Raw genomic sequence first — 17,360 nt, forward strand, 5'->3', positions numbered from 1 at the left:
TCTCGAACTCCCGGCCTCAAGTGATCTGCCCATCTCTGCCTCCCAAAGTGCTGAGATTACAGGCATGAGCCGCCGTGCACAGCCTAAAAGACCCTTTTACCTGTACATCATTTGCATCTCACAACAATGCATCCGCCAAAGTCAGGGCAACTTCTGGCCACCAGAGTCCCAGCATTAGCAAAGTTGCCTGGGCACTTAATCACCATTTGCCACAAATTTTCTGAGGAATATGCTCTCAATGCATGCCCTAAAAGTTCAACTTTTGAAACACAGCAATACTACCTATTTGTAAGACAGGCTCTAGTATACAACTCTACCACAAATGTTTACTTTCTCATCTATGTGGTATTTTAAGTACTTCAGTAGTATTTTATATAAAAATAATGTGTATTTTATGGTGTGTCATATATAACATGTCATGTCTTCTAGAAATCCTAAAAACCAACATAAGCCTGAGTAGTAAATTAATAGAGAAAACTGCTATTGGAAGAAATAAACAGTTTCAGAGTATTTAAAATAAGTTATTACATTCTTACGCTTTTTTCCTAAGTGTCAGTACGGAAATTTCAAATCAAGAAAAACATTCTGCTGTACATTCTGGCAATCTAGATATTCTTTTTCTATTTAAATAAATTTTTTTTTTTTTTAAAGAACTTATTAACACAGTATGAAGGGAGTTACTTTGTGGGAAAATGCCACTTTTGCTCAGCGATCTCCATATACTTGCTTGTCACATTATGTTCCAATGAGGTACAGAACAGGTAGCGGAATTTATTTGGCAGCTTGGACTATAATTTGTAAGAAGTGAAAATAAATGTATTATGGAAAAATAAAATCTAGCCAGGCGTGGTGGCAGGTGCCTGTAAACCCAGCTACTTGTGAGGCTGAGGCAGGAGAATTGCTTGAACCTGGGAGGCAGAGGTTGCAGTGAGCCGATATTGCATCACTACATTCCAGCCTGAGTGACACAACGAGACTCTGTCTCAAAATAAATAAATAAATAGACAAACCATTGATTAATGTTAAATAAATCATGCTAACTATATTGTTTCCCAAGTGAATTCTGATGGTAATGAATGCTATCGTATAACAATATAATACCCCAGCCACCCAGAGCTATCTTTTGTGGCTCTCAGCAGATACCAAGATGTACTACATAGGAAGCACAGTTATTGCCCTCTATGAAATCTACCTAAAATATAATAGAAGTATCTCAAATATATATACACTTATTATAGATTTAATACTTATGAATTGTTAACCTTTCTCTTAATCTGTACTTTCAACTGGGAGTTTCTCTTAGAATTCTGTTTCACGGCCGGGCACGGTGGCTCATGCCTATAATCCCAGAACTTTGGGAGGCCAAGGTGGGTGGATCACCTGAGGTTGGGAGTTCGAGACCAGCCTGACCAACATGGAGAAACCCCATCTCTACTAAAAATATAAAATTAGCCGGGCATGGTGGCGCATGCCTACTGTAATCCCAGCTACTCGGCAGGCTAAGGCAGGAGAATCGCTTGAACCTGGGAGGTGGAGGTTACAGTGAGTCGAGATCACACCATTGCACTCCAGCCTGGGCAACAAAAGCGAAACTCCATCTCAAAAAAAAAATTGTGTTTCATTTAATTACTACTACCTATGAATTTGTTTCGATTTGATCCATAATAACTGCCTTTTCAGTGGTACTAATGTTCTAGGACTCATCTACGTTAGCTCTCTTTTTTGTTTTTTTAAATTACAGAACTCTCTAGGCTTCTCATGCTTGTCAACTCTATAGATAACATTTTACCAACCACATTATTTCTTTTAAAATGGAGAAATTAAAATACTTGAAATATCTTAAGTGGGATCTAATAAAAGTTGAGCAGGATGGATTACTTTCTGACTGTCATATGTCACATTTCCCAAGATTACACTAAAAAACTAGCAACAGGCCAGGTGCGTGGCTAAAGCACATTGGAAGGCCGAGGCTGACAGATCATCTGAGGTCAGGAGTTCCAAACCCCACCTCTACTAATAATACAAAAATGAGCCAGGCATGGTGGCATGTGCCTGTAATCCCAGCTACTCAGGGGGCTGAGGCAGAAGAATCACTTGAACCCGGGAGGTGGAGGTTGCAGTGCCCACTGCACTTGTAGCCTGGGCGACAGAGTGAAGCTGTGTCTCAAAAAACACAAACCAGCAACAGTACTGACTTGCCCAGTTATATACCATAATCACTAAGTGATCACTTTAATTAAATTCTCAAGAATGAGGGCTGCTTTATTTATTTATCTTTTTAAGTCTGCTAAGATGAAAACAAATCCTTTCTACATCATGTGAAACAAAATTGGCTGGTCCCATATGGTTTAATAGTTCTAGAGTTCTGGAGAAATTATGCTTAACTGCAGAAAGGGAGAAATTATGCTTAACTGCAGAAAAAAAATTAAAAAAACTTTCATGAATAGTTTTTCAAATCTCCCTATAGGTGAAGATAAGCCAACAATGAACAAAACTACTATTTTTTAGTGAACTTTATAGTTTCCGGACCACCTTTTCCTATGCTTTGGGCACCCACTCCCCACTTTAAGCAGTTGATACTATCCAGTTTTTCTTTTTTTTTCGAGACAGAGTTTCACTCTTGTTGCCCAGGCTGGAGTGCAATGGCGCCATCTCGGCTCACTGCAACCTCCGCCTCCCAGGTTCAAGCGATTTTCCTGCCTCACCCTCCCTAGTAGCTGGGATTACAGGCATGTGCCACCACGCCTGGCTAATTTTGTATTTTTTTAGTAGAGACGGGGTTTCTCCACGTTGGTCAGGCTGGTCTCAAACTCCTGACCTCAGGTAATCTGCCCACCTCGGCCTCCCAAAGTGCTGGGATTACAGGCGTGAGCCACCGTGCCCGGCCGATACTACCCAGTTTTTCTTGCCAACCTCCCCACATTACAAGAGAAAGGGATCTAATCCCAATTATTTATATTATAAACATTTATATATATAATGTGATTTCTAATGCTGCATTTTAAAACTTTTATTGAAACATCTTGTCCTTGTTTAAAATTTTAAAAATATAACCAAATGAACAAAAAGTCTGAATTAAAACCACTGTTTCTTTCCCTATGCACCATGGTGTCCTGATGGCCAAGAACAATACATGAGAAGTCACTCTATAGTTGATAGAGACTATATTCCTGGGAGCTGCTAAAGACATGGCCCATATCCCCTCTCACATGCTTCTTGCAAAAGCACAGTACTATCCTGACACCAGGACACCTCTGTTCTTTCCTGCTCTTTTCATTTGCTCTCCATTTCTGAACACAGGTCCTTCCTCTCCTGTCCAACATTGGTTAGACAATAATCTTCATTAAATTCCTGGGAAGAAAAGTATATCTCCTCACCTGTCCCAAGACTCCTAGGGTTTGTATGTATGTGCATATTCATAATCAGGCATAATTTGTACTTTAATATCTTGGAGTATGATTCTATAACATGATTTAATCTCTACTAGTTTAACACATTAAATTTTCTTTATTAGAAGTATTTTTCTGTATCAAACTGACCATTCCTCATCTTCTATCTATTATGTGGTTTTCATCTCTAAGTCAGGGGTCCTTAATTTCTTGAGGTCATAAATAATTTTGAGAACAGAGTGAAAGCTATGAATTTTCTCTGTAGAAAGGTATAAACAATCTCAAAATTTCATTTATTCAGTTATAAAATTCTCTGAGGTCTATCCATGAGCCCCAGCACTAAGAACCTCTGTTTCAAGTGAATGTAAGAGACTGTTAATCTTGCTAAAAGTAGGCCATTTCTTCCATTTCTATGATCCTTTATGATTTGATTCATTTTTTTCCTGATTATAAACTAAAATTTCCTCCATTTATTGATTAAAAAAGAAAAGCAGGGTCACCTATACTAGAATGCCCATACAACACAATGTTTTCTTCCTCATCTCAGTTCTTTTTGGGGTATGATTTGCTAGGAAGATCTATATACATCCAATACACATATATCGAATGCACATATAGTCATACATCCAATAGCCATGTATTCCTAGCTTGGGCATTAACATTGTCCTTCATTCATAGATTACAATGTAAAAACTTACTGAAGGTTTGCTATGTTTCACATATGTGGAAATAAAACTGTTCCTAGAGCAATTCTTCCAGGGCCTACCACATTGCCTTATACAGAGTAAGTGCTCAATAACTTAAGTAAAAGGAAAACCTGTGGAAAGAGTCGACTGAGAAAAGAGACACGAAGAATTACACTCTTACCTTACTCAGTGTAAGCCACACACCAGAATCAACTGTAATTTTATAGTCATCCCTCACACATCAAAAAGTCCAACTATTAATTATGTAATTTTAAATTTCAGAATTTAATTTTCATTCAAATTCTTCCAACTCTGTACTTACATTTGTATTAATAAAACTCCGATGGTTTACACATATAAAAATATGCTACCTATGTACTATCAATGGTACGTAATTTGAGTTGTTTTCCTCTAGAATTGAGGGCTTTTGTGGCAACTGTGATGTTCCTTGGGACCAATTCCTCACCTTTGTAAGGCAGTTGCCAGGGGTTGAGGTCTTTCACATGGAAACACAGTAAGGCTAAAAGGCCTATAAAAGTGATCAAAACCCAACAGGCCTTATCAGCCTATGCTTCATACAAATACCTATCATATTTATATAAACTTAAAAAAACTACAATAAAAAAACAAGAAGCTAGCATACATATCCAATAAATGTTTTTGCTATTGTTTATGCAAATGACATATTAAAATGTTAAAAATTTAAAAGTGTAAGTCATAGCTAAATTACCAATTTAATCATTCAGAAAATCTTGTGTGGATTAATGATTTAAAAACAAATTCAATTTCTGTCACAGGTGTGTGAAGCAGAGCACTTCTATGTTGAATACAGGCTGGGTAAAATGAGGCTGAGACCTACTCGGCTGCATTCCCAGATAGTTAAGGCATTCTAAGTCACAGGAGGAGACATGAGGTCAGCGCAAAATACAGGTCATAAAGACCCTGCTAATAAAACAGGTTGCAGTAAAGAAACCAGCTAAAAACTACCAAAAGCAAGATGGCCACGAGAGTGACCTTTGGTCATCCTCCCTGCTATGCTCCCACCAGCACCATCACAGTTTACAAATGCCATGGCAACATCAGGAAGTTACCCTATATAGTCTAAAAAGGAGAGGCATGAAGAATCCAGCCCTTATTTAGCATATCATCAAGAAATAACCATAAAAATGGGCAATCAGCAGCCCCCGGGGCTGTTCTGTCTATGGAGTGGCCATTCTTTTATTCCTTTACTTTTATAATATACTTGCTTTCACTTTACAGACTCGCCCTGAATTCTTTCTTGCACAAGATCCAAGAACATTCTGGGGTTCTGGATGAGGACTCCTTTTCTGTAATATCTCTATTAATACATACCTTCTTAAGCCAAGTGAGTATATATTTATCCTTGATGTTTGCCCTTTAAGTTAACTTTTACTCAAGTGTCAGGCAACCGAATAAACATAGTGCCTCTAGAATATCACTTTTAGAGATCTCTATAACTGAGTGAAACACCTACTTCAAATGATATTTTAGTATTAAAAATGAAGCATAAGAATGAACTTGAGCCAACTATTTCTACTGTATGATTAAAAACTAAATATTAAGACATTCATACTGTCCTGAGGTAGTATTGTTGGATATATACTGAGTGCTAATATAGAATTCTTACCTATAATGTACATGTGTGACTGTTGGTTTCCTGTATCCAAGGATCCAGGTTTGAATATCTATAGGTTCAGCTTTGGGATAAGCTATCGTCGTATCTATTATCCACTGGAGGCCTTTTGATTTGCTGTCTGAGAACAAAGAAAAAAAGACTTAAAATTAAATCAACTTTTATATTATCTGTAGCAAATAACATAGATTACTTGACCAGTGTAAGGTATATCAATATACCTTCTGGTTTAAGAAAAATTCTAAGGATGAACTTTAGTGCTGCTGTTCTATAATGTTCTTTAGAAGAAATTAAGCATTACTTATTGTGTTATAAAATGGATGAACCTCGAAACAAGGAACACTATTATCTACTGGACATGCACCATTCAAGTATCTGATACAATTATGCACTATGAAGATCTAATTTATATTTAACATTCCTATAAAAAACTGACCTATGAAAAGGTCAGAAGCTAAACTCACATCACAGAAACAAAAAACAGACTTCGAAACAAAACAAAATCATTCACTAAATATAACATAACATAATATAATATAATATAATATAAACACCAAGATTTGTGATACTGAAGATAGGCATTAATAAATATTGGAACATGGCAACAAAATTAAGCATTCTTTATGGACACACTTGGTTGCTGCTCTTAAGGCTGGGCGTAGTGGCTCATGCCTATAATCCCAGTACTTTGGAAGGCAGAGGTGGGCAGATCACCTAAAGTCATGGTGAAACCCTATCTCTACTAAAAATACAAAAAATTAGCCAGGTATGGTGGCGCGTGCCTGTAATCCCAGCTGCTTGGGAGGCTGAGGCAGGGCAATCGCTTGAACCCAGGAGGTGGAGGTTGCAGTGAGCCAAGATCACTGCCACTGTACTCCGGCCTGGGCACAAGAGCAAAACTCCATCTCAAAAAAAAAAAAAAAAAAAAAAAAGGCCGGGCGCAGTAGCTCATGCCTGTAATCCCAGCACTTTGGGAGGCCGAGACAGGCAGATCACCTGAGATAGGAAGTTCGAAACCCCGTCTCTACTAAAAATACAAAATTAGCCAGGTGTGGTGGTACACCCCTGTAATCCCAGCTACTTGGGAGGCTGAGGCAGGAGAATCGCTTGAACCCAGGAGGTGGAGGTTGTAGTGAGCTGAGATCGCACCATTGCACTCCAGCCTGAGCAATAAGAGCAAAACTCCGTCTCAAAAAAATAAAATACATAAAAAATAAAAAATAAATAAATAAATAAAAAGCAAAATATCTCCCTCAGTTTTAGCAAGAGTTATATGTACACATAAAGCAATAAAGCTTCCTGCCTTTTGGAAGGTACAATTGGTGACTACTGTTGTGGAGATGGGATGGTAAGTTCTGCTAATTTGATCCTTTGCACACTGTTTTTATCCCAGCATGGGGTACAAAGGTGAGTGAGAACTGAGAGCAGAATCATCACAGAGGATACTGATGGTCAGACTTTAAGAGTATAATGGTCCAGTGAAACCCCGTCTGTACTAAAAAAAAATACAAAAAACTAGCCGGGCGAGATGGCGGGCGCCTGTAGTCCCAGCTACTCGGGAGGCTGAGGCAGGAGAATGGCGTAATCGCGGGAGGCGGAGCTTGCAGTGAGCTGCACTCCAGCCTGGGCGACAGAGCTAGACTCCGTCTCCAAAAAAAAAAAAAAAAAAGAGTATAATGGTCCATTCTTTATTTGAAGTATGATGTAAGAAATTCCTAAAAAAAGAAAACTCATTTTCAAGCATAAGTCCAAATGTGCATTAGGAATCAATGATATATTACTTTTGTATGTCAAATAATTTAAAACTGGCCTTAAATTCTGTAAAGATTTTAGAACAACATTGTGAAGGAGAAAAATATACTTGTAAAACAAGTAAAAAAAAAATTTTTAAATAACATATTGCTAAATGAACTGAGTTTATGTAAAGAAACACACTTTAACAAGCTACCAATGATATGCATGCTGAAATGTTTAGGAGTAAAGTATACTAATGAAGCTTATTTTTAGACACATTAAAAAATGAAACAACCAAGATGGATTAATGGATGGATAGAATGATGAAGAGATAATCTAGTCAGCTCACAGATATCCACTGCAAAATTCTTTAAACTGTTATGTATGTTTGAAAATTTTTATAATTAAATGATGAGAAAAAACACCAAAATTCGGTTTAATATCTGTTAAATCATGTGGTAACAAAAATACTAATCTTTTTAAAGTTAATCAGACAGAACTTAATTTTGGTATATGTGTATGGATCACACATTAAAACAAATATAAAGGCATGGTTTGTGTATACATGGAATAAAATGCTAGTTAATATAAACACAAAAGAAAATAAAATGCAAAATACCGAAACATGGAAAAGAATAATAAAATACAGGTAAAACTAGTTTTCAGGTATACTTATGGTTTTTCTTCTGAACAGGTAGAATGAAAAACGTTAAGGTAAGATAAAAAATAAACTACTCTGCTTTAGTTACAAACGTAAACTAGCTCTCTCTAAAAGAAAACAACGATTTTTCTTCACTATTATGCAATCAGTATAACAATTGCCCCTACATTTGAGATCTAGACCACCACAGGATATTGCCTGGGTGGAACTATTTTAAAACAGCAGTCTTTATTAGTGCAACTAATCCTGTTTGGAAGACATTTGCCTTCAAGCTTTGGCTTGGCTGCCATTGCCACAGTGTCTCTCCAGCAGTGAAACTATTCTGAATGTTCCTTTTCTATTAAAAGACTCTTCCAATTTGTCTTTTTAATAGATGATGAAAGATTAAGAGAGCTGACTGCCAAGCAGCTGCTTGGGAAAAACAAATAAAAGGAAAACTCAGTTAAATCTGAGTTAAATCACAGACATTATTTCTATGTCTGGTCCTGATTGCCATTTAAAAACATATTGTTTCTGAGGGCCAATCATTTCAATTATTATTTTATTTTATTTAAAGAATAGGAAAAGAAATAGCAAAATACTGCAAAGGAAACAGGCCTAGTGAATGCCTTTCAGCTTTCTAACTTATAACCAGACTTTCACAGTAGTATCTTAGGTAACTTGTTCAAAACAGTCTCCATGCTATGGGCACAAATATCTTCTGCAAAACTTTAATTTATCGGGCTATCTGCAAGATAGTTGCATCTTTGAGTATGATTTGCTTTTTGATGGTGAGAAGGTAATACATACACATTATTTTTAAAAACGGAAAATTCAGAAAAGCATTAATAGAGAAAAATAATCCATAATGTTACAACTCAGAAAAGCAATCACTGCTAACATTTTGGTGTCCTTCCTTTCATGCATTTCCTACTGCCTCGTTGTTTACAGACTTGAATTCAAATTGTTTTCAGAAGAGTTGTATGTTTGCCCACCCTATTAACAGAAGAGCATAAATATTTTTCCAAGCCAATACAAACACTCCATAAACATCATTTGTAACAGCTGTGTTGTATTCCATTGTCTGGATATTTGATAATTACTAATCCATTCTCACTTCTGGCTAATTCCAATGTTTTGGCTATTATAAATAATCTGTAATAAACTTCTTTGCCTGCATTTCAGATTATTTCCTTTTGATAAATATTTGCAGTGGAATAACTGAGTCATTTATTTACACTTAATGCTCTTAATACTATCAAATTGCATTAAATTAGTTCTCTGTATTAAAAACAAACAAGGCTGGACACGGTGGCTTACACCTATACTCCCAGCACTCTGGGAGGCCAAGGCAGGAGTATCACTTCATGTTAGGGGTCTGACACTAATCTGGTCAACATAGTGAGACCTCCATCTCTACAAAACACTGAAGAATTAGCCAGGCATGGTGGCATGTGCTTACAACCTCAGCTACTCAGGAGTTTGAGGTGGGAAGATCGCTTGAGCCCAGGAATGCAAGACTATGGTGAGCTATGATCATATCACTGCACTCCAGCCTGGACAACAGAGCAAGACTGTCTCCCAGGAAAATCCAGGAAAAAAACAAAAACAAACAAACAAAAAGAAGACCAAAAAGCTTTCTCAATTTGATAAATGAAAATATTATCTGATAAATGAAAAGATTAATTTTTCAAACATGTCATTTCTATAGTTACATCTTTTAGTCTAGCAATTCCACTTCTAGGAATCTGTACTACAGAAATAGTTCCACCAATATGTAAAGATATTTGTAAGCATGCTTACTGCAGCCGTGGGAATGGCTCCATATAAGTAAGACAGGAGAAAGACATCTTTGACTTTATGCATTTCTGTATTATTTGAGTAAATTACTAAAAGCATAGACTACTTTTGTAAATGGAAACATTTTTTTAAAATTGCAGTTTCATCTTCTCCCTAAGTATTATTTTTAACAAAAATTATAAATATAAAAAAGAACAATGATCATCTTCTGTAACTCCAGAAAATCCTTTAACTCCAACAAGGTAAAAAATGCTAAAAACCATCATACCTAATTCTTTAGCATCTCCTCCTGCTGGACTTCCATTTTTCTGTTGTGCTACAAGTGCATTCAAAATAATTTTTGTTGCCCCAGACCTTGGCAGAGTAACATTTGTAAGAAACGGCAAGTTATTTTTCTTGGCAAATGCCTGACTTGTTTCTCGCCGCTTCCTGAGGAAGCCCCCTTCTGGAAACAAAACAATCCATTTTCGATCTCTGCTCCTGTAATTATTTTCTAAGTGCTTCTTGAGAAGCAGCAGCTGTTGGTCACGATAAGATCTTCCCTAGAAGGCACACACACATTGTAATAAGTACAGGTACATCCAAAATTAAAATGCCATAAAATTAAATAGAAATTACAGCTTCTAAATTAAAATCCAATCATAGAATAGAATAGTGATTTCCCTCCTCCCCCCACCTTACTTCCCTTTTTGACCACAGTGGTAAAAAGAGAGAAGTTATTAGCACTTATATAAATAAATCTGTCTTTCTGAAGGAAAAGGAAATTGTTCTGATTGCCCTTGAAAGTTCAGCCATTCATCAATTCAGTGACTGTGTACTGAGTGCCTGCTATGTGCCATGCACTGTCCTAGGCACTAGACATAGAGGAGGAAATAAGAGACTTTCATGGAGCTTACACTCTAGTTTGGGAAGATGGTATATGTGGAGTGGAAATTCAACTAGTAATATGTGTTAGGAAGAAAACAGTAAAAGGATAGAAAGGGTCAAGAGGGTCAGAGAAACCCACTATGAGGAGGTGAAAATGTGAGGGAATAAGTCATGTGAAGATGCAAGGCAGAATATTCCAGGTGACAAGAACGAAAAGGACAAAGGTCATTTATTTGGTGGGAATGAGTATGGCATGTTCAAAGAACAGCACCAAGGCCAGTGTGGCTGAAATGTGATAAACAAGGAAGTCAGTGGTAGGAAAAGAAGCTACAGAGGGAGGTGGAGACCAAATGAGAAGAGCCTTATGCATGGTAAGTAGTTTTGGAGGGGACATCTTTGGATAGTTTTGAATAAGGAAGTGTTATAATCTTATTTATGCTTAAAAGTCTGACCAGCCTGGGCAACATGGTGAAACCCTGTCTACACAAAAAATACAAAAATTAGCCGGGTGTGGTGGCACATTTAGTGGTCCCAGCTACTCAGGAGGCTGAGGCGGGAGGATCATTTGTGCCCACAAGTTCAAGGATGCAGTGAACCCCGATGGTACCACTGCACTCCAGCCTGAGGTGACAGAGAGAGATCCTGTTTCAAAAAAAAAGAAAAGAAAAAGAAAAAATAAAGAAAATCTGCTGGCTCCTGTGACTGAAAGACCACAGGAGATAATAAATTAGAAGACTTGCAGTATTGCACACAAGGGAATTTGACGAGATTCAATTATATTGTATTGATGATAAGTAGTTACATTTGGGAAAAAATGTGAAAGTAAAGCTAAAAAGACATTCTAATGGACTGTATCTTAGTTGAGAGGGAAAGAGAGAAAAGAAGATGACCTGAAGTCTAAAAAGAAGAATCTAGAAAAATTTGTAGGAAGGCCCAAAGCTTACAACTACATATCACAAAGGTTCTTTCTTTCAGTGTGATCAATTTGCCAATATTTTCCAGCCAACAAAATTACAGAAGCTCCTCAAAATAATTAGTGTGCTTTCAGTCTTTAGATCAAATGTATCCCAAATGGAAAACATGTAAGACATTTTCTTAGTTTACTGAGGTGAACTGATTATGATTAAGATAGCTATTAAGTTCTCAAGATTATACATAAAATATTTTTACTATTCTTGGAAAAGCTTGTCAAAATGGTCTAGTAGTAAAGTCTCAAGAGAATTTTTCTTTTAAACATTAATGCTTTTTCCCTTCCTTCCCCTCATGTTATAGATTTTTATTACTAGTCTATCAGAGAAAAAAATGTTGCTCTTTAGAAATAAATTTGTAAACTTTCTAGATACCTTGAAATATAATCTTTATGTATGCAAAACTTCACATAGTAATCACAAGAAAATATTTTGGAGTACCTAATTTTCGACTTTTATCTAAAAGTACACTGATAATCTAGTATAATGTAGCCTCTTTTTTTTTTTTTTTGAGATGGAATCTTGCTGAGTTGCCCAGGCTGGAGTGCAGTGACACAATCTCGGCCCACTGCAACCTCCGCCTCCCACGTTCAAGTGATTCTCCTGCCTCAGCCTCCAAAGTACCTGAGACTACAGGTGCGTGCCACCATCCCAGCTAATTTTTGTATTTTTAGTAGAGACAGGACTTCACCATGTTGGCCAGGCTGGTCTCAAACTCCTGGCCTCAAGCAATCTGCCTACCTCGGCCTCCCAAAGTGCTGGGATTACAGGCATGAGCCACAGAGCCCAGCCCCTCTTCTTGATGCCTGAGGATCATCATTAGGGTCAACTGTTACACTACACTATAAATTCAATTATTTCCTAAAGCTGGAAATGAGGTAAGGTGCTCAGCTAGCTTTTCAGATCCCTGAGACTGCTAAGATTTCTAATTGTTGGTTCTGCTGCCTTCTCTGAGCTATTACACTAGGATCGTTGTTAAGTTGTCCTGATCAGTTTATTTTGTCTTGACCTTGTGTCTACTCCCAATTGCCACTTCTTGTGGTTCCAGGCTATGCTTATAGTTGTTTCTCTGCTCAGAAGAATAAAGGGTGTTTCCAAAAAAAAAAGATATAATGTCCAGTACATAAAACTGTCTGGAGTAAAGTATAGGTGTCTTGTGATACCTATTTTCACAGAACTTAGAAGTTTTTCTACTCACTTCCAGCTTATTTCTGAATTTGTGGTTCTTGGAAAAGGCTTAATCAGATTCACCAGTTATTTATTAAGTAATTATTATGTGCGAAGCACAGCACAATCCAGGTTGTTAAATATGTAAACACCAAATAAGTGTGGTATTGTCATACATAAAAGCACTTACATATCATATTTCAGTCATCCATTCTGATGAAAATAAAGCATGTAATACTAGTAACAAGTCAAGAAAATAATGTAGTGCTGATAAGAGGCTATCATTCTTCTTCCTACCTAAACTATTCCTAACGCTTAGGACTTCCCAATACACCTTCCTCCATCAAATCCATACTTATTCTTTAAAACTTGTGCCAAGTATCATCTTCTCCCCTGAAGTTTTTCTGGATTCACATAAAACTGATATACTTATTTTTCCCATTATGAATTCCCAAAACATCTCCTATTATTATTATTACATTAACTTATTTATTATTTATTAATTTATCTAATAATCTGCCTACTCGTAATTTAGATATCTACTATATTATACAACAGTGCCTTATAAATAAAAATAATAGTGATACAATAGTAGTAATCAAGATAAAAATGATGATGAAGGTAGCAGGCATTGTTCCGAGTGCTTTATAGGTATTACTTCATTTAATCCCCACAACAACCATTGTGGGGGATACTACATATTATTCAAGTTTGGAAAACAAAGAAACTTGAGTGTTTAAATAATTTGCCCAATTCACATAGCTAAGAAACTGAATAGTGGGCAATGTTTACTAAACTAAATTGTACCCTCTAAATGGGAGAAGAGTAGAGGTTAGAATGTTTGCATTTTAAGCATTTTAATACTTATCCACACTCAAATTGAGATTGAAATAAATGGTTAGGGAACAAAGATTCAGAGAAAGAGCTCCCTGAGCTGGGCACGGTGGCTCACACCTGTAATCCCAGCACTCTGGGAGCCCAGGCGGGTGGATCACTTGTGGTCAGGAGTTCCAGACCAGCCTAACCAACACAGTGAAACCCCATCTCTACTAAAAATACAAAAATTAGCTGGGCGTAGTGGCATGCCTATAGTCCCAGCTACTCCAGAGGCTGAGGCATGAGAATCACTTGAACCCAGGAAGTGGAGGGTTACAATGAGCCGAGATGGTGCCACTGCACTCTAGCCTGGGTGACAGAGCAAAACTGTCTCCAAAAAAAAAAAAAAAAACCAGAGCTCCCTGAAACCAGTTAGCAGTAGCCCTACCTACTATAATTGGTTTTGTTATACCTCTTTTTATAATCAATAATCAATTTGACCAGGCTATCACTGTGGGAAAAAAGTGCTTATTACTTACCTGTCTTATAAAGAAGTCTCCATGGACCAGAGAAACAATTCCAAAGTTTGTGTACTTAAAAATATGATCCATCAACCACATCATCTGAGCAACAACCTAAAATATTGAAAAGCAAGAAATAATATTGGATAGAAGAAACCTGACTATAGTCGAGCCGAGTCTCCAAGCTTTAAATATAATCATCCAAGTCTACTTTTAATTAACCAAAATATTTTAAATCTACCTCTATTTCTACAAACAAAGCACAGTTACTAACAGTGTCTACATGAAAAATTGCAGGTCTTGATTCCAAGTCTTCGAGTCCTAAGTCATAGGTACATATATCACTATATAAAAAATGAAATTCAATTAACTTCTTAAATTTGGACTTAATGATTTCAAATTTGTTCTAACCCAAACAAAGTCTCTGGTAATTCTTACATAACTTGCAAAATTATTTCGAAACAATACAACAAAATGGTTAAGTTATCAAAGAAGACTATATATTTAATGAACATTCACTTATAGCTCTACAGAATCTGAGTGTAGCTTCATGACAAAGTATAAAAAGTTAGTGTCCAAAATAAAACATTTAAAAATTAATATAATAGAATGATTTACATATTCCATTATGAAGAATATTTATTAGTGTATGCAAAATCATGCTCTTTGCCAGGATAAAAATATTTGTAGTGCCTTAGTCCTTAAACAGAAAAATATTATCCACTGCTGCTAAGGGTTAATACCTATATCGAGGGCAGAAGACTTTCTTCCATGCAAATTGAAAAATTAAAAATACAGGTCAGGCACAGTGGCTCACGCCTGTAATCCCAGCACTCTGGGAGGCAGAGGCAGGTGGATCACTTGAGGTCAGGAGTTTGAGACCAGCCTGGCCAACATGGTGAAACCCCAGCCAGGTGTGGTGGTGCATGCCTGTAATCCCAGCTACTTGGGTGGTTGAGGCAGGAGAATTGCTTGAATCCGGGAGGCAGAGGTTGCAGTGAGCCAAGATTGAGCCACTGCACTCCAGCCTGGGTGACAGAGAGAGACTCCGTATCAAAAAAAAAAAAAAAATTTAAAAGTACAAACAGGATCTAATTAATGAATCGGTTAATTGTTCTTTCCTGCTGAGGAAATAGCATTCCTTGTTATAAGCCTTAACTGAAGTGAAAGCTGCAACTTCAATCAAGAATGCAGAAAGCTCTACTTTGGTTTCCCATGGGAACAATAGATGTAAACATCATCTCTAAGAACCAATTTATGTGAACCTACACATATGGAAAAAACTAAAACACTGATATCCATGTGCTGCTTTTATAAAAGCATTATAAAAGCCCACAGATGATATATATTACAGCTTCTGTCTTAGTTTTCCAGCTACACAACTCCTACTCCATCACCTTTACAATATTAAATCATTTTTTTAAATGAAGATATATGCCCAGTAAAGAAAGAACTGATACTTCAAGCAATTAATATAGAGTAAGATAATCACCAGCATCCCATCTTGTTTTGCTTTAAAATGATGATTACAGTACTTTGTTTAAATAAACTGAGATTTGGACTAAATGAAATTTGTTGAAAAGTGTCCCCAAAACAAACAAAAAGCAGTGGATTCAACCTATAAAGCATTTTAGCTTTAGACACATTATGAAGTGTAGTTGTAATTTATTGACTTCTGGGTTTTAAGTGCCAAATAACTAGCTTTTATATTTAATCTTTCATTCATGATGGATTTATTTCTTCAGTTAGAAGGGTCACTTAAAACATAAATTCAGTAAAGATAGCCAAACTATTTTCTGAGATTTGTAAGGATAGCTCTGTTCCAACTTATTTTAGGGGAAATGTTATAAGTCAATAAATGTTTATAAAACATTTAATAAAGTTCTTTTGACAGAAATAAAAATTCTTAGTTTTATCATAAATTGTCATAAAAGGCCAAGACAATTCACAGACACTTATTAAAAAGGTACCAGGACAGGCACGATGGCTCACACCTGTAATCCCAGCACTTGGGGAGGCTGAGGCCGGCGGATCACGAGGTCAAGAGATTGAGACCATCCTAGTAAACATGGTGAAACCCCGTCTCTACTAAAAAATACAAAAATTAGCTGGGCGTGGTGGTGGGCACCTGTAGTCCCAGCTACTTGGGAGACTGAGGCAGGAGAACCGCTTGAACCCGGGAGGCAGAGGTTGCAGTGAATTGAGATGGCACCACTGCACTCTAGCCTGGCAACACAGCAAGACTCCGTCTCAAAAAAAAAAAAAAAAAAGGACCAACACTTTCAGAAAATACAATTAATCCTTTGTTTCATATTCTTCAAAAGAAGGATGAGTAAACATAAGCTGCCTAAATCAACTCTGTCAATGTTTGGTAGGTCTGTCACTCAGAACTTTTTCATTATTTCTAAGAGACAAAATCAATCTATATCAATTATTCTTTATCTGAATGCACAGATTTTTACATATCAGAACACCGTATAGAGACTTAAACAAATGACTGCACTCTTTTTTCCTTTTGAAATTATAATAAGGTCAATGGTTCTCCATTGGGTGAGTATGGAAACTGCAGGATAATTTTGGTCCTTGTGGACTAAGGAGTGCTACTAGCATTTACTGTGTGGCAGTTGGGTACACAAAACATCTGGCAATGTCCAGGACAGTTCTCAGCAACACTGTTGTCCTATTAAAATGCCAATAGTACTCCCACTGAGAAACTAATTGGGGCTTCAAGAAATCCCCTGAATTCAAATAGTTATGTTATAATTACATTACCATCAAAGTAATATTTTTTAACTGGCCCACAATAGCCTTCCTTCTTCGAATGTATCCATAAAGTATAAAATAAATCAAGTAAACATTCCTACTAGTGAATACAAATTAATATTGCTCTGTAATTATTAGGCAGCAGGGAGAGATTATAATGCTTCCACACTTATATTTCTCAGTTACTCCTTTATAAAAGAAAGTAAAATATTCTTCTAGATTTCTAATTATTCAATATTATCAGAGCATTATTTAGAATGCTCAGTATTAACTAATCTGAAATGAAAAAATTACTTGGGACTTAAATATAAAGGCAAACAAGCCAACCAAATTTTCTTTTGTCCACATGAGTGGG

At 36.6% G+C, this 17,360-nt stretch overlaps 1 protein-coding gene across 1 annotated transcript in view; it reads right to left on the minus strand.

The window, feature by feature from the left end:
* Nucleotides 1-17,360, minus strand: part of LPGAT1 (lysophosphatidylglycerol acyltransferase 1) — a 95,496-nt gene that overhangs the window by 32,208 nt on the left and 45,928 nt on the right. The window contains exons 4-6 of the mRNA XM_011938460.1: nt 14,261-14,356; nt 10,172-10,445; nt 5,724-5,850 (exon numbers count right to left, since the gene is read on the minus strand). Coding sequence (XP_011793850.1) covers nt 5,724-5,850; nt 10,172-10,445; nt 14,261-14,356 — 497 coding nt within the window. The remainder of the gene's footprint in view (nt 1-5,723; nt 5,851-10,171; nt 10,446-14,260; nt 14,357-17,360) is intronic.

Source organism: Colobus angolensis, unplaced genomic scaffold, assembly GCF_000951035.1.
Source record: "Colobus angolensis palliatus isolate OR3802 unplaced genomic scaffold, Cang.pa_1.0 Scaffold100, whole genome shotgun sequence".
Taxonomy (NCBI): Eukaryota; Metazoa; Chordata; class Mammalia; order Primates; family Cercopithecidae; genus Colobus; species Colobus angolensis.